This window comes from Natator depressus, chromosome 16 (genome assembly GCF_965152275.1).
Source record: "Natator depressus isolate rNatDep1 chromosome 16, rNatDep2.hap1, whole genome shotgun sequence".
NCBI lineage: Eukaryota > Metazoa > Chordata > Testudines > Cheloniidae > Natator > Natator depressus.
This window is the reverse complement of record NC_134249.1, coordinates 1,352,982-1,374,483: the sequence shown is the minus strand read 5'-3', so window position 1 is coordinate 1,374,483 and position 21,502 is coordinate 1,352,982. Positions and strand designations below refer to the sequence as shown.

The following is a 21,502-nucleotide window of genomic DNA, read 5'->3' as shown; positions in this document are numbered from 1 at the left end:
ATGATTAAACTCAGTAAGTTTATGGAGGAGATGATATGATGGGATAACATGATTTTGGCAATTAATTAATCTTTAAATATTAATGGTAAATAGGCCCAATGGCCTGTGATGGGATGTTAGATGGGGTAGGATCTGAGTTACTACAGAGAATTCTTTCCTGGGTATCTGGCTGGTGAATCTTGCCCATATGCTCAGGGTTCAGCTGATCGCCATATTTGGGGTCGGGAAGGAATTTTCCTCCAGGGCAGATTGGCAGAGGCCCTGGAGGTTTTTCGCCTTCCTCTGTAGCATGGGGCACGGGTCACTTGCTGGAGGATTCTCTGCTCCTTGAAGTCTTTAAACCATGATCTGAAGACTTCAGTAGCTCAGACATAGATGAGAGGTTTATCGCAGGAGTGGGTGGGTGAGATTCTGTGGCCTGCATTGTGCAGGAGGTCAGACTAGATGATCATAATGGTCCCTTCTGACCTTAATATCTATGAATCTATGCTTTTGCTAAACTCCACCACATGCAGACAGCCACTGCCGCATATCTTGGCCTAACTTGCAGACAAACATGTCACTCTCCAAAGGTAGGTCTCAAGTGTGACCTTTCTACACTGGTGCAACTTGGAGTCTCCTGCCTCACTGTGCATCCCATCCCTTCCAAACACTCCTCTCCTCAGCTCACATGGCAACTCATACGACAGGGTTTGGTTATCAGGGATCACCAGCTGGGAGGGAGGGTTTCTGTTACTTCCATGCTGCATCAATGTCAGCTTAACGATACATTGGTAGAGTCCTTAGTATAAAACTTTAAACCCTGGATGGTCAGTTTCCAGCCCCAGCAACCATGACACGGCCTGAAATGGGCCATGTGTCCCGTGCACTGTCTGGCCCCGGTGAGGGGCAGAGTTTGACATAAATCAGAGATGCGTTTTAAAAGACCCTTTGATGTGCTGTAAGTGAAAAGCTGCCAGATTGCTACAGAAAGTGCTGTACACTGATATTAATCCAAATCCCTACCAGAGAAAAGGGGAAAGGACAGATCACTGAGGACAGACACGAAACAACATTACACAACAAGACTATATTACACACCCCAGCAGCCATTTTAACTGGTGGGCATTCAGACAATTTTAAAAAAATTAGTTGGCTCAAGTATAATTGTGCGAAAAAAGTGCCCAGAATCCAAGCCAGTGCTACAAGAACTGCCCCACCACACAGTCTCAGCAGCCTAGGCAGAGGGGACCCAGGTGATGGGCTCTGCAGCGGGCATCGCCCTAGACCTGGCACAAGCACCACATTAGATCACATCTGGGTGTCACTGTTAGGTTGCCCAACACTCTCCATTGGCAGAGGTTCTTGTGACCTTCCTTTGAGCAGCTCTCACACCTCAGCCTCTGACAGGTTTTGTCTTGGAGCTTGAGATGTGCCTTTTGCTGGCTGCACGTAACTCTGATCAGGTCTGGCCCAGTTAGAAGGGGCTGACAATCACCATTTCCCAGCGGTGTTTTCACAGAGCACAGCTCACCTTGGCAGCATGCCCTGCAGATCCTAAAGGACCACACATGCACCCTGCCCCAGGGCCTTATTGCAACACCCCGCAGAAAGCTGGGTCTCTGGGCAAGACATGGACACAGTGAATCCAGGAGACATGGAGCAGGGGAAAATGGAACGTCTTTGGGGGACCACTACAGATGGGGGAGCCAAGGGCACAAAGAACACTGGGAAGCTCAGAGGGTTACAGAACCCTTGGGGAGGGGACAGAGAGGAGCAAACTATCCTTTGGGGAACACAACGGGGGTTAGAGCTCAGGGGGGGGGGAACAGTTTGCTCTGTAATGCCACAGAAGGGGGACAGCCTTCTCCAGCTTCCAGACCCTGCAATTAGCCTTTAGCCCCTGGGGTATCAGTTCCCAATGTGGACCTATGTAAGTGTTATTAGCCATAGTCACATACGTAGCAGGCAGCTCTGTCAGGCAAGAACTGTGAGGGAACAGCAGCAGCAAGGACACAGCTAATGCTTGTGAACTGGGAGGGTTTCACCTAATGCCATGATGGAGAACACCCCCCCCCCCACAGTCACAGTTCACATGTGCTGAGGGGATCTCCCAGGCCACCCAAGAACCCCAAAGAGGCAAGTCCTTGGGGACCAATAAGGCAGCAACTCAAAATGCCATTAAGTAAATCAGTTGGGAATATTCCAGGTATTTTAGGGATTACAGTGCAGATTAGCACTACCCGTTTAATCTAGTTCTACTCTGCAGCGTAGAGAGCAGCCAGACGGGTTAGGAGCCCATAGCCCCAGGGTCCCCTCCCTCCCAAAGACTCTGTCTCTGGAAATGCAGATCTACAGAACCTCGCCTCTGGCCAAGGAGTGTACAGCCACATTCAGGAAGCAGCGGGAAAGACGGCACCAGCCCAGGGCCAGCTGCCTGCCAGGCCGCACCCCCAACGCAACTCAGAGGACCCTAAGGTAGTGCCAATTAGCCTACCAGCCAATGGCCTGTCCAAGGGAGAATACCCTGGCGAGGGATCCCCTGGCCACACCCCTATGCCACAAACAGGGCGGGGCACAGCTGCCAAGTTTTGTGCAGCTCCACGTGTGAAATTTCTCACCAGTGAGAATCACCAATCTCTCCCTTCCGAGCAGTGGGAAGAACATGAGGGGAGGGAGAAGGGCTGAGGCAATGCAGGGGGTGTCCAAGGGCAGACTACAGGAGAGGTAATGGGCTCGTTTGTGGCAGAGAAGGACAAGTGAGCCTTAGGCAGCCTGGAGGGCTGTTAGGAGTGGGGCTCTCCATTCTTCTCCTCATTACCCTCCATCTTCCATTCCTCCAGCTTCCCCTCATCCCACCACAGGCAGGTTGGGTGTCAGCCTGGGGAGCAGAGAAGAGACTCCCTGCCTTTAGTGCTGGTGTCTGGCACCACAGCTGCTCCAGGGTGGTAAATGCAGGAAGAGTATTGCTGAGTCCCTGCAGCCCTGCTGGAAGCCTGAGACTCCATCAGGGCTTCAGGCAGGCATAAGGCAGAGGGAAAATGCACGAGTGTCAGACCCAGTGGGTGACACTGGACAGCACAGTGAAGGGGTGACATAGCAGTTTCTATCTCAGCTCTGTGCCACTGCAGCATCCCCACTGCACGGGGGTGACCCTTCCACGGGCCAGCACCCCCTGACAGCATGGCACAAATCATCCATATCATGTGATCTGGGCCGTAGCTCCTAGTGCCAGGTAATCAAGCACCAATCAAGGATATTAATCAACACAGACGGCATTTTCCAGGCTGCCAGCCACAGACTGGCAAGCCCCTGCAAACCCCACAGGGGAGCCCGATCTGTACGTACATGGAACTCTCTCAATAGCCTTTCCTGGTGGAGAAGCACCCTGTATTATACTAAGCATCCTCTTCAGCCTCTGACAAAGAGGAGAGGAAACATCTCTTGCCTACTTCTGCTCTCATTCATGGCCTCTCAGTCAGCAGTAACCCCACAGCAGCCACTGGAGCTGGCATTGTGAGCTCCGAGCCGACTGGATCAGGAAAAGAAGCCTCTGCCAGTGCTGGACAGACAACTCTCCCCAGAGCACTGTGAACTTCAGAGCCAAACACCCCCATGGAAAGGAAGGCATCTGAGAGCTGGTTACTGACTCACTGGACCACTTTCTGCACTGAAAAGCTGGCTATCACCCTAGGTACCACACCAGGGCAAAAAGGGGCAGGCTGAGACCAGGCAAACTTGTTAAAAACACCCGCCATCCCATCTGCAGAATCAGCTTTACCTGGAAGTTAAAACTCTCCCTAACCCCTCTTCTGGGGCCCTCCCTGCACCACATCTCCCTGAATTCTTCAGCCATGGCTTCTGCTCAACAGGCTGGCAATGTGCCAAGAACATGTCATTATTTCTGCCATCCCATTAGTCTTCTTTATCAGCTTGCTTCTCCCTTGGATTGGGGAGAAATAGCTACCTTCACAGCTGCTGCCAAAGCTTTTGGTGACAGGATAGGAGCGTGAATTCTCTCCCCCTTCCAGCAGGGTGCATGTACACCAGCCCTGGTGGTGGAACAAGCATTCACTTTGGGGCACAGCGTTCAGCTCCATTAAACAGCACCCTGAACCTGAGCAATGAGAACGGGGCTGACCTTCTCTAGCCTGACACCTTAGCACGTTCATTCAGTTAGCCAGTCACTGGTATGTTCCAAAACAAGCCATTCACTCCACACGCTGACATCTGAAAGGTGGTTTTCAGAACTGTAGCAAGTTTGCTGCTTCAGTACTTGGCTTCTACCCTGAGATAACAGAACGGTCCCTTTGTTCCTCAGTCTGCTACTGCACACAGCATCAGTAACCCAGGCTTCTCAGTGAACCAGACTCTCTCCTGGTGGCGTGACCTTGGGGGTAACAAATGGGGACGCCATCATAACATTGATAAGGGAAGAGGGACAACGATCCATGGTTTTTCCTTACCTCTGCTGACAAGCATCCAAGCCTTCCTTGATAGGCTCTTTGTAACAAGAAAAGCCACGAAACCTGCAGCATAGCAAGGAATAGATGCTTGCACGACAGAATGGAGGCTACCCCACCGTGGTCAGCAGGATGTTCCCAGAAACACACTTCCCTGTAAGCCGGCAGCCTGTTTCAGCAGAGTCTCTTCTTGTGTCTTTCTTTCTCATCTAACCAAGTGTTAGACCTATAACTAGTTTGCTTGTGATTTTGTGCATCAAATGTGCAAGGCTCATTTCAAGTTAAAATTTGGCCTAAATGCATCTAGGACTTGGCTTTAAAAATGGATGCAGCTAGTTTCCATAATCGCAGAAACTGGAACCCGATGACCCTCCTGGCTCTGCATTGTTGCTGCTTTGGGGCTAGGGACGTTACAGGTGCCTGGCCATTAAACCTAGTCAGCCGGGAAACGAATACCAGTGACTGAGAGCCTTCTTTACCAGAGAGGGGGTTCCCGCTTTGGATTTTGACCATGATGGTCTGGGGCAGAGAGGGTCACTATGAATCAGAATGTTGCCACCTCCTGGAGCTCCAGCCCTTTAATGCTGTTTATCCTGAGTAAGTGAATTCCCGAGTTGAAGCTGGCACAGAGAAGTGTGGAGCTGTCACAGACAGCCAGGGAAGCAAGGGGTCCGGATCCATCAAGGCACAAGGTGGCCAGACAGGCTGTGGAGAGAACAGGGAAGCATCAGTCAGTCAGATGCATTGCGATGTAATTAAGAAGTACATTTTCACCGGTGAGACAACAAACAACTGACCTACAGAAAACAGTGGCTTTTTAAAGGGGGGGGTGCAGTTACAGGACCCTTCTACAGACACACAGGGATGACACTCAAAGGAAGCCATGGCCCAGCATATGAAATCTAGCCCCACTTTGTCTCCCAGGTCAGGCACTTCTCCCACCTGACATTACCGCCACAGCACCCTGCTGTAGGAGCCTTCTTAGGGCTCCTAGTGGCCATGGGCCCCTCTGCAAGCCAGGTGTTAGCAGCTGGCATTTCTAGGATTAAAAAAGGGACATGATCAAGGTTCCCTCTTGCCCCTCTCTCAACCCAAAGAAGTGAGAGCTTCTACTGCTCAACAGTCCCATGACAGATACATGAAAACTAGCACAAAACCAGGCCCCACCTGGGTCACACCATCCCTTTGCTCTTCCACTCCCCCCGCAGTGGCGGACGGGAACAGAGATTAAGGGGAGATGACATGGCAAGCAGGTGCAGTCTGTATCCGGAGTTTAGAGACAGCAGGTCACCCAGATTGTGAGCTGGGATTCCAGACTGTTGCAGGGCTTGTTTTGCAGGGGCTGCTCTCAGGATTAGCTCCTGCAGTGCCTCCGACTGGCTCTCTGAGTGCTGATCTGAAGCCCATTCAGGTGCCAACATAGCCTTAAGAAACTCCTGCAAGCCTGAGACAATGGAGGAGTCAGTCCTAGTACGCACTGATACAGAAAAACACCTGATTGTGACAGTAACGGGGTTGGCACAGTTTGAAACACATTCTCAGGTACCCACTACACAAGGGGTTGTGAGAATCTATACATCCTCTCGCAATAGCTGGTACGTTACAATAGCCCGCGGAAGGATCTATGCTTGAGGATTATTTGTTTTGCTTAGGCGCTTTCGTTTAGCAGATTTCCACCTCACACAGAACGTGCTGTTCTCACAGTGATTCGTCTGCAGCGTCCTGTTTCACCAGCACATTAATTCCTTTGGCCTAATTGTTGCTGGATTTATTGTTCTCAGGCACGGGGGCGGGGTCACGTTCAGAAAGAAACCTCAGAACTTTAGAGCCTTACTGCTTTGCAGGAGGTGCAACCGTATTACATTAGCCTCAGAGCAGAACACACAGTCAGCCGTCATATTAATTCAGCATCTCCTGATGATTTTGATCACCACCAATGGACATTAAAACAAGCCTCTCTTCCAATGCCAATTAAATTATTCGTTACTGCAGTTCTGGAGATAATCCTAATTAATGCCACACAAATTCCTCGCCCTGCCCCTGCTTATTTCTTTATCACATTTTTTTTTGCAATGTACATTTGATCACCAAATTGGGGGTCGGGAAGGAATTTTCCCCAGGTCAGACTGACAGGAACCTGGGGTTTTTCACCCTCTTTGCAGCATAGGGTGCAGATCACTAGCTAGGATCATCTGGGTAATATCTCACTCATTTAATTCCCCGTCATTGCAGGGTCCTTGGGCACTGGCACAACTCGGTCACCCACCAGCTGCCCTGGCTCTCTGCCTGTGGCACACAACAGTTCAATCTCCTGAGGGCTGCACTACTTTGGTCTGATTCTGGTTGTGGGGACTGGTGTGCGGGGCTGTTTGAATGACTTAGACTTGAACTTATTTCCAACATGAAGGAGGTTTCAGCATAATATTTGCGTCTATATCTGGAGACAGCCTAATGTCATGTGTCTTCTAGGGCATTTGTAGCAGCTCCTCCCATCCCAGTGGCACCAGCAGTGATTTTCACAGGGTATTTACGAAACAGGCAAACAGAATCAAATTCACTCGATGTTGGTCTGTACAGCCCCTGGGTGCTTGGGGTCCTGGGCCATGACTGGGGTCCTAGGCACTATCGTAACACAAATTAATAATACACAATTTTGCACTCAGAGTCTTAGTTTACCTACTATTAAAACAAGTGCAGATATCAACTGCTGGTTAAGACTGAGGCTAACATACCAATAATGCCATTCAACACACTGCATCCATGCAGGAGGATTAAGGCAGTTTATCGTGGATCCAGCCTGAGCTCAGGTTCCTTCACTGCCAGGGCTGGCAGGCAGCACAGACACCTGCAGAGTGCCCTCTACAACCAGCAGACTGTGGGATGAGCATGGGTGTGTGCAGGAAGCTGAACTGTCTGTGGGCAGAGGGAGAGTCTATGCAAACTCCTGTTTACAGTAGATGCATTGCCTGCAAGTCAGACGGTAGAATGGGAAATATAAAAAGGATTGCCAGTCTCTAGAGAGTCACTTCTGCAGTTTTGTTCACCTCTGCCCTCGCAGCATCAAGCTGAGAATGGGAAGATGGCATTTCTACAACACTCTGAGCTCTACATGTGGGTTACAAAAGTGCCGCATACCACAGGAATTTGTACGTAACTAAATTTCATACTGGTTTATGTACATAGAACTGCACCTAGATTAAAGCTAAAATTCCATCAAGAGGTTCTGGCAACACCACACCCCACATGACCAAAGATCCAGTGCTTTGCTAACATCACCAGAGCTGTAAATTCAGCTGTTTCCCAGAGCTCTCTTTCCTCTCTCTGTACTCTAAACTGGGTGGCAGATAAGCAACAACTAACCCAACCCTCCCAGTCTAATAGTGCTTAGGAGGTATTTGCTCTTTGTTCTCTGATCATTGTAAGACCTAGCCTCATCACACACCCGGGGTGGGAGGGGCTGGGAAGCAAGTAGGATTAACCCCATAATGCCTGTAATTCCCAGTCACAAAAGTGAGTAGGCACATCAACCAAAGTGAGCGGGAATGTTTGGTCGCCCGGCCCTGGCTCCAAAATGCAATTACAGCTTCTAGTCCAATTGGGACAACTCCTTGGCATTTCCTTTCATATGTTATCCTGTCCTCCCGGCTGCCGGACTGTCTCATCTGTAAAACTCTATTCTTTATCTTTCATTTTAATCAGGATGCGACTGAGTTCCGAGGCTACAAATCTGAGCACTCATTATTTTTGTGATATAGAAACTGAGTCCAAGCTGTTTATCACAGGCCACGAAATAGCCATTTCTGTCAGAACCCCTGGATCTGGGTCAGTGACCTACAGAATGAAGCAGAGGTCCCCAAACTGTGGGGTGCACCCCCCTATGGTGGCATGGAGGAACGTCTGGGGGGGGCGTGGTGGGGCCAGCCCCCATGAGGGGTGGGGAGGAAGCACCACCCAGCCCCTCCCTGCCCCCAGCTGCGTCCCCAGTCTCACGCCTGGCCCCGTCCCCAGCCTCGGCGCAGCTCTGCACCCGGCAGGAGCTCCACTCCCGGCCCCTGCCATCTCCCAGCCTGAGCTGCTGGCTGCGGCTCTGTTCCTGGCCCAGGACCAGCTGCCAGCCACCACTGCAGCCTGACTGCAGCTCCACTCCCGCCCCTGGCCATGGCCCTGCTCCCGGCATGGGTGCCGGCTTCTGCTGGAGGGTGCTCGACCCTCCACTGCCCCGCCCCGACTCCACCCCCGTTCCAACCCTTTTCCCAAATCCCTGCCCCAACCCAGCCTCTTCCCCGCCTCCTCCCCTGATTTCACCCCGTTCCTGCTCCTCCTCCCTCCCTCCCAGAATTTGTTTCACCACGAAACAGGCAAGTGCTGGGGGGAGGAGAGGTACATTCAGGGGAGGAGGCGGAGGTGAGGTGAGCTGAGCTGGGGCAGGGAGCTTGGCTGCTGGTGGGTGCAGAGCACCCACCAATTTTTCCCCATGGGTGCTCCAGCCCCGGAGCACCCACAGAGTCGGTGCCTATGGCTCCCAGCACCAGACTCATCCCCAGTTGAGGCCCCAGCCTTGATCCCCTTAACCCTGTCTGTGTCCCCCCGACCCACCTGGAGCCACATCCCCACTCCTGGCCCCGGGAAGGAGGGGTGTGGACAAGGGTAAGGGGGGGTGCGACCCTCCAAAGTTTGGGGACCGCTGGGAAAAGGCTCAGTATCCCACCATCAACCATCTGAGAGAGGAATAAAGAGGGATGTTTTAACACCCCATCAATACACGGTTCCTCCTAAGTCACATTTTGAGGCCATACCTCCGTTGTCTTGGTTCCAGACCTTCACCATGCAGTCATGTGATGAAGTGGCAACGACTGGGGTCAGACCTAGACCCTTGGGAAGGAAGACACAGGATGTAGTGGTTTGGAAATGCCCCTTGTACTCACGCACTTGGCTTCTTGTCTGCCTTAGGTCCCACAGCTGCAAGGGAACAGACACAAAGAGCTCAACCCGAAGGCCACTTCACCAATTTGTTACTATTCCTTCACCACGCTTGGCTGCTTTACAAAGAAAAACCAATCATTACATCTCCCAGGACCCTCCTTGCTGTCCTCACTCAGCACCCGTCACCACACTGATACGGCCACGTATCTCAAGCCTGAGACAAACATACCCACGGAGGTTTACACGAGCTTGGTGCTCCGTTCCCCTCATCTCCCCATTGCATTGCTGGCAGACAGCCTGTTGCCAGTCTAAACTCCTTCACACACCTGTTCTGGGTTTGCTCTCCAGCCTTTGTCTTCCACTCCTCCCCGCAGCGGATGTGGGATGGTGTATGCCACATTCCCAGAGCTGCAGGGGTACAGCCTTGCAATCACCAAGACAGTTGTGGGACCCAGCCCCATGCCAAGTTTATTTTTAAATGCAGAGTCAAACTCTAGACTGACCGAACACAATAGGAATTTTGCAACTGGCTTTGGGAGGGATCAGCTCCCCTGAAAGAGTCAAAACCCAGTGGGATGATTTCTCATTAGTACACATTTCAAGAGGTTACATTCTCTCACTACATTCGACGCGTCCATCTTGAGCAGACAGGTAATTCTCTCTCTAATAAGTGCTCGTCACTTCTCTCTTTCCTGGCATCTCTTACAGCCACATGTCTCAGTTAAAGCCATCATTTAGGCCTGCAATCACTTCCACACACAGAGTCCCACACACAGAGTCCTGGGGATACACATGTGCAGAGTTACGTGTGGACTGAAGAGGTGGCAGGATCAGGCCTTAGACTGTAAGCTCCCCGGGGCAGGGAGCTTGCCTGTGTGTTTTCTGTAAAGCTTGTCCCATGTGGAGCTGAAATCCCAGCGCTGTGATGAAGGCAGAGCATTCGTTATCACAAAGGAAAGCTTTTTAAAAGCCTTAAAGAGACGCACGATGCAGGGAGCAAGCCCCAACAGATAATACCAAGGCTAAAGCCAGTCCAGCGTGCAGGCTGCACTTCCTGGCAGGATTGCTCTCAGAGCACCAAGGTGAACCCGCTGAGCCCCGCTGCCCGTGAGACAGGCTACTGTCTATAGGTAACAATTTCAGGAGAGGACTAGAACAAGCCGCAATTTGCTGCCCAGCCAGCAAACTCACTGTGGCTTCGCAGCCCTCCCCACCAAAGCCATTGCTGCTGCTGATGCAGTACCGGCCGTCCTGGCTTACATCGCAGTAGGTCTGAATATACTGCTTTACTGGGAACGTATGGGCCACCTGCAGCTCCCGGCTGTCCCAGATCCTGGAAAGGAGGAAAAAAGAACAAGTGAGGGAGAGTTAATACAGTGATTGGAACTCTTAGCAACATCTGGCCAGTTACTGGGGCAGAATCTACAGAAGAGAATGCAAACTGGCTATTTTGATGCATGCTCATGACAATATGCACAACCCAGTCTCTTCACTCCTCCAGCCTGGGCCTCTCCTCCTCTATTTCAAGGGTTCCCGAGCTCCATGACTCATCCCCGTGTTCTGGCCCAGACCTGCCAATTCTCTAGTTCTTTGTGGTGCTCCACATGTGTGAACTGGAGCTCTCCTTCCCTCTACCCAAGCCAGAGTCATTCCTCCCTTGAGATCTAGCCTGCGAGCTCCATAAGCCTAGCACAACGGGTCAGGTCTAGCTCGGCTACATGGGGATTTGCATCTTGGCCACTTTGAAATGCTGTTTTTTTTTCTTTGCTGGTGGCCCCCTCTGCCCGGGAGAGGGCTGGGCAGCCCTGGACATTGCTCCTCTTATAGCTCGTCACCGTCCTGCTCTGCTGCGTATCATGCACGCTGTCTGCAAACTCACTGTTTTCTCCAGCAACGGTAACAATATGGATCAGCGATGATAAAGCCATGCCAAATACTAACATAGCTTCCAGCCAGTGGCAAGCAGTACTGCTCACAGCACTGGTGCCCTGATCGTGCGCTACCCTGCTGTAGATGATGCTCCCCACGAAATGCGAGGTTAGCACAAGGTTTGCTTCTAGCAACAGAGCTTGGGAGACAACTTCACTAGCCTACAAAGCCACTCCCTGCTGTGGTTTGTGCTGCAGACGCCAAACAATAACCTCCTTATTGCCCCGTTCAAGCAGTAATGAAGTTCTCTGTTGATGTGTCTACTTCCTCAACAGGGTTAGAAACACCTGGCCTGCCAAAAGATGGGATGAGGAATGACAGCTGCCACTGCCACCCACCCAGTGAAAGAGAAAGGCGCCCAACAGCCATAGTGCACTGGTCTGGGGATGCGCAGGCACTCATCCTGGACCCAAGTGAGCAACTCTGCAGTCCAAGGCCATTAGCAGCCCCCATCCCACCATCAGGTCTAATCACTAGCACTGTCCATGGGATGGTTTTACAAAGCTCTGGGACCCCTCACCCACATTCTCCTGACTACACCAAGTCCCACCTCTGCAGTTGGTCCCCACCACTAGGCTTTACCTGATTGTTTTATCCTCTGACGTCTGGATGACAAACGGCTCTGCAGGAACCCAGCACAGGTGTGTTACCTGCCGAAGGGAAAGTAGTACCAGAAACCTGTCCACCTAACACAGCCCAAACTGACCCCTGCCCACACATACACTGCTCTTGTGGCCCAGCCATCCTCTGTCCCAAGCAGCCATCACTGGAGCCAGGAGGGCTGGGTGGAGCTACCTCTGGATCCCATCAATGCTGCTCCCTTAGTAGCCAGTGTGTGATTTGAGGTGCAACAAGGGAGGAGAGGGGACTTGGTCAGTAGGGTACCATGGAGGCCACGGGCTTTGTAGGATTAAACACAAAATCCCAACGGGACATTTCTATGGGTAATTGACATGTCCCTGGTCCCATTAGATGGGCTACAAAATAGAGGGGTCAGAAACTCTCCTGTCTCAGGACAAATGACCACCTTTAAGGAAGTCAGAAAGAAGCTTCCTCATGGTCAGGTTACACCACATTGTCCTCTCCAGGCATTCCTGCCCCTTCCTCTCAAGTAGCTGGCGCTGCACGCTGTAGACGACAAGAGGCAGGACTAGCTGGACCTTGAGTCTGACCCAGTCTGGTGACTTCTGTGCTGTGGAGTTGTAAGCAGGAGTTCAGGGTTCTAGTCCTGACTCATTTCAACTCTCTGCCTTTGGGCAAGTCTCCTGGAGCCTGATTTTGAGGTGGGCTAAGGGATGGCCCTAACCCTTCAGTGCCCCAGCCTGCCCAGTGGAACACAGGGATAGGCAGTACCGGGTTTACCACGGCACCGAGCCCAGAGTCAGAAGGGGCCCCAGCCAGCCCAATCCCCCGGCTGGCTGAGATGGCCAGGAAAGCTGCCCCACCCCTGTTCCTCCCCCACCCCACCTCTTCCCACCCTTGCTCCACCCCAGCCCCACCCCCACTCTGCCCCTTGCCCCCCCATGGCCCCTCCCCTGAGCTACATCCCAGGGGACTGCAGCAGGGGTTGGGCCCACCCTGCACTCACCGGGCAGCGGGAAGTGGAGTGACTCGGCCCCAGCCCACTCTGCTCCACCGGCGAGTGCTGGGGGCGGTTCCTGCCTCGCCCAAAGTCCGGGAGCCGGGGTAGCAGAGCGGAGCGGGCTGGGGCCGGGTCACTCCACTTCCCGCCTCCCTGTGAGTGCGGGGTCGGGCCTGCCCTGCAATCACCAGGCGGCAGGAAGTGGAGTGACCTGGCCCCAGCCCGCTCCGCCGGTGAGTGCTGGGGGGAGGTTCCCCCCTGCCCCCAAGCCTGGGGAGGAGATGGAGCAGTGGGGAAGGGGCATGGGATGGGGACAAGAAGGGGATGAGGGAAGTGGGGCCAGGGGGGAAGCTGGAGCCCAGCATGCGGCATCCCCTTGGTAGAAGCTGGGGCTCCCCTGTTAATCAGGCCCATCGAACCCTCACCCTGACAAGCCCCACCTCCCCTGCATCTGTACCACACCAATGGGCCCCCCCAGACACCCTCCCCACTGAGCCCCTACCACCTGCACCTGGACCTCCACCAAAATGAACCCCACCTCCTCTGCACCTCGACCCCCCCGCTGACCCCAAACACCTTCACCTGGATCCCCTGCAGAGTCCCATTGCCCGGTACCCGGAACCCCCCAATGAGCTTCTGTGCATCCAGATCTCCCACTGAGCCGCCCGCACCCCGACTGCCCCACAGAGAACTCTCTGACCCCCACCTGGATACCCCCACACTAAGTCCCTCTGCACTTGGATCCTGCTGCCAGGCTGAGCCTGCTCACCCACACCTGGCGCGTCTGGCACAGGAGGCAGGGGCCCAGGGTGTTTCTGGGGCAGGCCTGGCCCTTGCACAGTGTCAGGTTCGGGGGCAGCCTCACTGCTGAGTCCCTGTTCCGGGGTGGGATGGGGTGAGGCTACAGGGTAAACTCCCACCTCCATTTAACCAGTGGCCTGTGCTTCCCACTGCCATGTTGGAGCCTCCACATTTATTTATTGACAAATAAAATTTGCAAAATTTTAAAATACTGTGCACAGAATTTTTGATTTTTTGGTGCAGAATTCCCTCAGGAATATGGGGTGCTGTGCAGCTGGGATGGTGGGACTGTGAGGAAGGTGGTGGGCAGTGGGGAGGTCTACGGGTGGGGGGAACTGGGTGAGCAGTGTGGTGTGCAGGGTGCTGTGCAGTTGTGGTGGGAGGCCAGCGGGGGAGGTCTCTGGGAGGGGTGAGGGCTGGGCATAGAGATCTGTGGTGGAGGTCTCTGGGCAAGGGGGTGCTGGACATAAGGGTGGGGTACTGGGCAGGGGGGAGGTGTGGTGCGGGCCCGCCCCCAAGGGGAAAGGGCATGCTGGCAGCACAGGGCTGGGCCCATAAAAAGTTAATCCGGCCCTGGGGATAGGACATACCCTGCCTCACACGAGGAGCCGTGAGCCTTAACTCGCACGCCAGGCAAAGGCAGACAAGGGAGCTACATGTGCAACAGGTTATCACCGGGGTCGGCAACCTATGGCACGCGTGCCAAGGATGGCAGGAAAGCCGATTTTTAATGGCACGCTCCTGCCTGCCGGGTCCCAGCCGCCGGCCCCACTCAGCGCCCGCTGCCAAACCCAGGCGGGACCCCGGCAGGCAGCAGCGTGCCATTAAAAATCCTGCCCGCCCTGGCCCGGTCTTCTCCGCCCCTCCCCGCGGGGGCAGGATGAAGAAGCTTGGTCCTGCCGGCTGCTGCTGCTGCAGGGCAGGCAAGCTCCCCCCCGCCCCCGCCTCTTCCGCCCCCCTCTTCCCCCCCCTCCTGCCCCTCCTCCTCTCCCTCCCTGCCGCCCATCAGCTGATGGCCCTTGTGGTTAGGGGAAAAAGCAGAGCTGCAGCAGGCTTGCTTGCTGCTCCAGGGAGGAGGTGGAGAAGAGGTGGGGAAGGGGCCTGGGGGGTGGAATCAGGGCACATCCCCTCCAGCCCCCTGCTGTGAGCCGCTCTGGACAGGGGGCTGGGACCACCCGCATGACCCTAGCCCACATCCCCAGCCCTCTGCCCTGACCCCTACACCTCCACACACACCCCCAGCCCTCTGCCCTGACCCCTACACCTCCACACACACCCCCAGCCCCCTGCCCTGACCCCTACACCTCCACACACACCCCCAGCCCCCGCCCTGACCACTACACCCCCCCCACCCCAGCCCTCTGCCCTGACCCCTACACCCCCCCCACACCCCAGCCCTCTGCCCTGACCCCTGCACCCCCCCCCACACCCCAGCCTCCTGCCCTGACCCCTGCACCCCCCACGACCCCAGCCCTGACTCCAGCATCCCCCCACACATGCCCCCAGCCCTCTGCCCTGACTCCTGCACCCTCCTCACTCACCCCCAGCCCCCCCACACCCCATGCCCTGACTCTTGCACCCCCCACATTCCCACCCCCTCCCTGAGCACCAAACGGGAGCTCCTGCACTCCCCCTGCCCACATTCCCACCTGCACCCCTCGCACCAAATGGGAGCTGCCCAGGTAAGCACTCCATACCCAAACCTCCTGCCCCAACCCTGAGCCCCCTCCCTCATTCTAGCTCCTGGCCAGAACCTGCACCCCAACCCCCAGCCTGCTCCTTCACTCCCAGCCCTGTGCTCAGTGCACTCCACCCTCAGCTCAGTGCGGAGAGAGAGGAAGAGAATGGGCTAGAACCAGGGAGGAGGTATGTACCCACTCTACGTGGGCAGGGCCGGGATCCCAGACCGGCAGCGGGCTGAGCAGGGCTGGCAGCCGGGACCCTGTCTGGCAGGAGCCGGCAGATGGAACCCCAAACCGGCAGCGAGCTGAGTGGCAATGGGCTGAGACGCTCAGCGCACTGCCGGCCTGGGGTCCCGGCTGCCGGCCCCACTCAGTCCACTGCCGGTCTCGGGTTCTGGCTGCCGGCCCCTTGCCAGCTGGGGTCCCGGCCGCAGGCCCCGCTCAGCCCACTGCCGGCCTAGGTGAACGGAACCCCAGGTTGGCAGCGGGCTGAGCGGGCCGGCGGCGTAAGGTCAGCGTTTTAATTTAATTTTAAATGAAGCTTCTTAAACATTTTGAAAACCTTGTTTACTTTACATATGACAATAATATAGAGACTTATAGCGAGAGACTTTCTAATATGTTAAAATGCATTACTGGCACGCAAAACCTTAAATTAAAGTGAATAAATGAAGACTCGGCACACCACTTCTGAAAGGTGGCTGACCCCTGGGTTATCACAATCACTGCTTCGTACAATGATCACACTGGCATGAGAGCAAATCAGTGTTGCACTATCACAGCTCTCAGACGCTATAGCAGGGCCCTAAGGGACTGGTAAGAAATGGGTGGAAGTGACAGAATAGCACGTGTGCTGCAAGTAGATGCCACCGGTGCAGGAACTGAAGTGCGGAGATGATGGAATGGAAGCTGAAGCCTGCTTTACCTCACACCCTCCTGCTGGGGTCTCTTCCTGCTCTTGGGATGTGTGCAGGATTACGCTAAAATGCTGTTGTGTTCTTGCTCCTCCCATTTTGCCTTGTCCACTGAGCACTCTGGGGCAGGGACCTCACTTCTGACAAGTCCAAGGTGCCCAGGACACATTCAATTTCCTCAGCATGGAAGTCACTGCTGAGTGTGACCCACGCTCCCCCAGGCAGTTGCACCCATTCACTCCAGGCTGCCTCTGATCCAATGGCCTGAGCTCTAGGCTTAGGACTTTTGCCGGGATTCCTGGGTGATCAAGCAGGGAGCTGGTGTGAAAGGCTTCTTCTAGAATTCACCTTAGTCATTCTGGAAAGCTAGGGCCCATGTCCTGGAGCTTTGGGTTACACCTGCACCACTGGGTTTCCCCAGGGGGATATTAGGCTGGCAGAAGTGGCCAGACAAAGTCCTGGGAAGCAAATGATGCAGTACACCCGGGATAGACACCTCCCAGGTACCAGCCACATGCTCTGCGGTTTTTGCATTATCTGGAGGGGCAGAGAATGCGCCCACTCACCACTGGCCTCCTTGCAAAGACTGCTTTCAAATACGCTGATCAGTGCAAACTCGGCATCTGGTGAGGTGGACCCACCACTTCCAGTCACCAGGGCCCCTGAAGTGCCATCCATTGGGAACAGCTTTCAGAGACTACTGCCCTGGCCTGCCTGAGCTCAGAGCATTAATGAAACATGCAACTGGAGTTTGTGCGGGCAGCAAGGCCTGCTCTCACCACACACACAAGGAAACCGCTGCATTGCTGCTAGGGCAGCAGCAAAAATAGCTTCCCCTTTGCATAGATTCACATGCACACGAGCCAGTGGGTAGGGAGCTGCCATTCTAGGGCAAACAGGGACAACTGCTCTTACCAGATTCCTGGAGATGGCAGCTCTGCGCAGACACTCCCCGGTCTCTATGTCCCACTTGCACATGGTGTTGTCCCTTGAACCTGTGCACAGCTGTAAAGAGTCTACAACCACAATGACTTTATGTAAGAGAGGGCAGAGAAACCAGCATTACTGCAACTGCCAGCAGTAGGAGACAGCTGGGCCTCACCTGGGCTCACCGCCAGTCCAGTTACAACCAAGTCATGTCCTGGGAAGTGCTGGCTTGGCCCTGAGTTCCTGTGTAGCTCCCACATCATGACTGTTTTGTCACGGGAGGCGCTGAAAAAACTGTTGGATTCAAAGACACAGGCCACCTGCACAGAACAGAATGAGAGATACAAGATCCATTTGCCAGCTCAACCCAACGGCAAGGCAAGAAAAGCCCAGCAAGTCTGCAATCGTTTCAGAGCTCAGAGCTGCAGCCATGTGGCCCAGGAAACACACAGCTCCAAAAGGGGGATATTTTGATTTACAAATTCCATTTTGTACTCACATGAAGACGACTCCAGGCCGTGCAATTCAGGGCGATTACTGCATCTCAGTGAATTCATGTCGCTGGCTGCAGACCCTTATAGCTCCCCTCAAGAGTTAAACTACCCCAGAAACACACTCCCTCAACGTATATGGAAGAACTGTGGACAAACGTTAACTAGTAGATCCAGTGATCCAGGTCACAGTCACAGGCAGAGGAGAGGAAGCAAAGGAAGAGATTTAGAATATCTCCAGGGCCTCGTGCTCTCAACGATTCCAAGGACCCTATTCCCACCACTGACCCGAGAGACACAATCCACACGCAGGTCTACACTTCAGATGCTGCACTGACGCAGCTGCCAGCTTCTCCCATTGGCGTTGTTCAGTGGGTCTCAGCCTGTGGTCTGCAGACCCCTGGGGGCCAGCAGACTTTGTCTAAGATTACCAAAGGGGTTCGCACCTTCATGTGAAAATTTTTAGGGGTCCCCACATTAAAAAAAGATTGAGAACCACTGGTGTAATTAATCCACCACCCACCGACACAGTTCTGTCTACATGGGGGGTTAGGTCGGTACATCTATGTTGCTCAGGAGGGTGGATTTTTAACACCCCGAGCCACACATTTATACCACTACAGGTCTGTACTGTAGACCAGGCCTAAGCTTTCATTAACAAAACTAAATCACTCTCCAACCCTTTGGGGTGTGAAAGGAACTTCCCAGGTATGAACCAGGCACAAACTGAGGCAGCTCTGTTCTCCTGAATCTTCAGAAGCCGGAACCAAGCGCTCAGAGAGGTGCGAACAGTTCCTCCCTGGGAAGCGAGAGCTCTGAAACCTAATGATGGCAATTTAAATGTCAATAACCGCTTTGCTCCTGATCATTTTAGCAGTAACCTGCAGAGCTGTGCCTAGCCACCTTTAGTGGATGCAGAGGTGTAGTAGGGAGGCAGGAAGCTGTCACAGGCCGGTAGGGCAGGGAGAAGGAAACAAGGTCCTCGAGCTGCTTCCCCTCCATCCCCAAATGTCAATGATTGCTGCTATGCTCATCTAGGGAGAGGAGGAGGGGAAGCTTACAAGAAGTGGAAATTTGGACAGATGACTAGGGAGGAGTATAAAAATATTGCTTGAGCATGCAGGGGTGTAATCAGGATGGCCAAGGCACAATTGGAGTTGCAGCTAGCAAGGGATGTGAAGGGTAACCAGAAGGGTGTCTACAGGTATGTTAGCCACAAGAAGGTGATCAGGGAAAGTGTGGGACCCTTACTGAATAGCAGAGGAAACAAAGTGACAGAGGATGTGGAAAAAGCTGAAGTACTCAATGCTTTTTTTGCCTCGGTCTTCACAGACAAGGTCAGGTCCCACACTGCTGCATTGGGCAACACAGTATGGGGAGGAGGTGAGCAGCCCTCAGTGGTGAAAGAACAGGTTAAGGACTATTTAGAAAAGCTGGACATGCACAAGTCGATGTGTCCAGATCTAATGCATCCAAGGATGCTGAGGGAGTTGGCTGATGTGATTGCAGAGCCATTGGCCATTATCTTTGAAAATTCATGGTGATCGGGGGAGGTCCCGGATGATCGGAAAAAGGCAAATATAGTGCCCATATTTTCGAAAGAGAACCCAGGGAACTACAGACCAATCAGCCTCACCTCAGTCCCCGGCAAAATCATGGAGCAGGTCCTCAAGGAATCGATTCTGAAGCACTTAGAGGCGAGGAAGGTGATCAGGAACAGTCAACATGGATTCACCAAGGGCAAGTCATGCCTGACCAACCTGATTGCCTTCTATGATGAGATAACTGGCTCTGTGGATATGGGGAAAGCGGAGGATGTGATATATCTTGACCTTAGCAAAGCTTTTGACACGGTCTCCCACAGTATTCTTACCAGCAAGTTAAAAAAGTATGGATTGGATGAATGTATTATAAGGTGGATAGAAAGCTGGCTAGATTGTCAGGCTCAATGGGTAGTGATCAACGGCTCGATGTCTAGTTGGCAGTCGGTATCAAGTGGAGTGTCCCAGGGGTCAGTCCTGGGACCGGTTTTGTTCAACATCTTTATTAATGATCTGAATGATGGGATGAATCACCCTCAGCAAGTTTGCAGATGATACTAAGCTGGGAGGAGAGGTAGATATGCTGGAGGGTAGGGATAGGGTCCAGAGTGACCTAGACAAATTGGAGGACTGGGCCAAAAGAAATCTGATGAGGTTCAACAAGGACAAATGCAGAGTCCAGCACTTAGGAAGGTAGAACCCCATGCACCGCTACAGGCTGGGGACCGACTGGCTAAGCAGCAGTTCTGCAGAAAAGGACCTCGGGGTTACAGTGGACGAGAAGCTGAATATGGGTCAGCAGTGTGTCCTCATTGCCAAGAAGGCCAATGGCATATTGGGCTGTATTAGTAGGAGCATTGCCAGCAGATCGAGGGAAGTGATTATTCCCCTCTATTCGGCACTGGTGAGGCCACACTGAGAGTATTGCGTTCAGTTTTGGTCCCCCCACTACAGAAGGGATGTGGACAAAATGGAGAGAGTCCAGTGGAGGGCAACGAAAATGATTAGCGGGCTGGGGCATTTGACTTACGAGAGGCTGAGGGAACTGGGATTGTTTAGTCTGCAGAAGAGAAGAGTGAGGGGGGATTTGATAGCAGTCTTCAACTACCTGAAGGGGGGTTCCAAAGAGGATGGAGCTCGGCTCTTCTCAGTGGTGGCAGATGACAGAACAAGGAGCAATGGTCTCAAGTTGCAGTGGGGGAGGTCTAGGTTGGATATTAGGAAACACTATTTCACTAGGAGGGTGGTGAAACACTGGAATGGGTTACCTAGGGAGGTGGTGGAATCTCCTTCCTTAGAGGTTTTTAAGGCCTGGCTTGACAAAGCCCTGGCTGCGATGATTTAGTTGGGGATTGGTCCTGCTTTGAGCAGGGGATTGGACTAGATGACCTCATGAGGTCTCTTCCAACCCTAATATTCTATGATTCTATGCAGTCCCTCCCCAGTGCCAAAGCCTCCACTGAACTCAGGTGGCAAATGCCCAAATTGCCTCCCAGCCCAACTGTCCCCAACTCCGCTGCATGGATACACACCATGAGCGGGAGCTGCATACAGTCCTGCTTCCTCTGCAACTACTTCAGACCCCAGGCAGCGCCAGTATAGCATGCCACAGCACACAAGACACTGGAGGGCAGAGGAAATCAAGACCTCCTGCAATGGAGATGATACCAAATTATCGTCACACAAGGAAAATGGCTCTGGCTGGCCTGTTCACTTCACATTCAACCCACTTGCCTCCTAGGGCACTCTGGGATTTAGCAATGCCATCCCTCAAGGCCTTGTCACAGGAGTTAGGCCCAGCTTGCCACAGAACGGACAGGGCGCAGGACACTTGAAATACTCTACAGCAGCGTTTCTCAAACTGGGGTCCACAAGGGTACTCCAGGGGGTCCGCAGGCCCCACTGGTCAACTCCACCCCCTCCCTCCCAGTGCCTCCTGCATACAGGTGGCACTGGGAGGGAGGGGGAGGAGTGGGGACGGGGCACGCTTCGGGGAGGGGGTGGAAAGAGGTGTTGAAGAGGAGGGGCAGGGTTGGAGTGGAGATGAGGCCCGGGGCTGAGTGGGGGGTTTGGGAGTCTCTGAAAAATTTTAAATCAAAATTTGGGTCCTCGGGTTGCTAAAGTTTGAGAACCACTGTTCTACAGAAATGCCAATGGATTAGGAAGGAGCTGCAGTTTGCAAGAGAGCGTCTTTGGTTTAGTTCCTTACACGCTGAGGGGACTGTCCAGAGTACTCTGCCTCGCCCTGTTCGAAGCCGAGAGCACATTAT

At 53.6% G+C, this 21,502-nt stretch overlaps 1 protein-coding gene across 1 annotated transcript in view; it reads right to left on the bottom strand.

Annotated features, from left to right (window-relative positions):
* Positions 1 to 2,355: 2,355 nt before the first annotated feature.
* Positions 2,356 to 21,502, bottom strand: part of WDR31 (WD repeat domain 31) — a 67,710-nt gene continuing 48,563 nt past the window's right edge. The window contains exons 6-11 of the mRNA XM_074973612.1: positions 17,376 to 17,520; positions 17,189 to 17,289; positions 11,877 to 11,944; positions 10,557 to 10,698; positions 9,239 to 9,401; positions 2,356 to 5,147 (exon numbers count right to left, since the gene is read on the bottom strand). Coding sequence (XP_074829713.1) covers positions 4,987 to 5,147; positions 9,239 to 9,401; positions 10,557 to 10,698; positions 11,877 to 11,944; positions 17,189 to 17,289; positions 17,376 to 17,520 — 780 coding nt within the window. The 3' untranslated portion in view covers positions 2,356 to 4,986. The remainder of the gene's footprint in view (positions 5,148 to 9,238; positions 9,402 to 10,556; positions 10,699 to 11,876; positions 11,945 to 17,188; positions 17,290 to 17,375; positions 17,521 to 21,502) is intronic.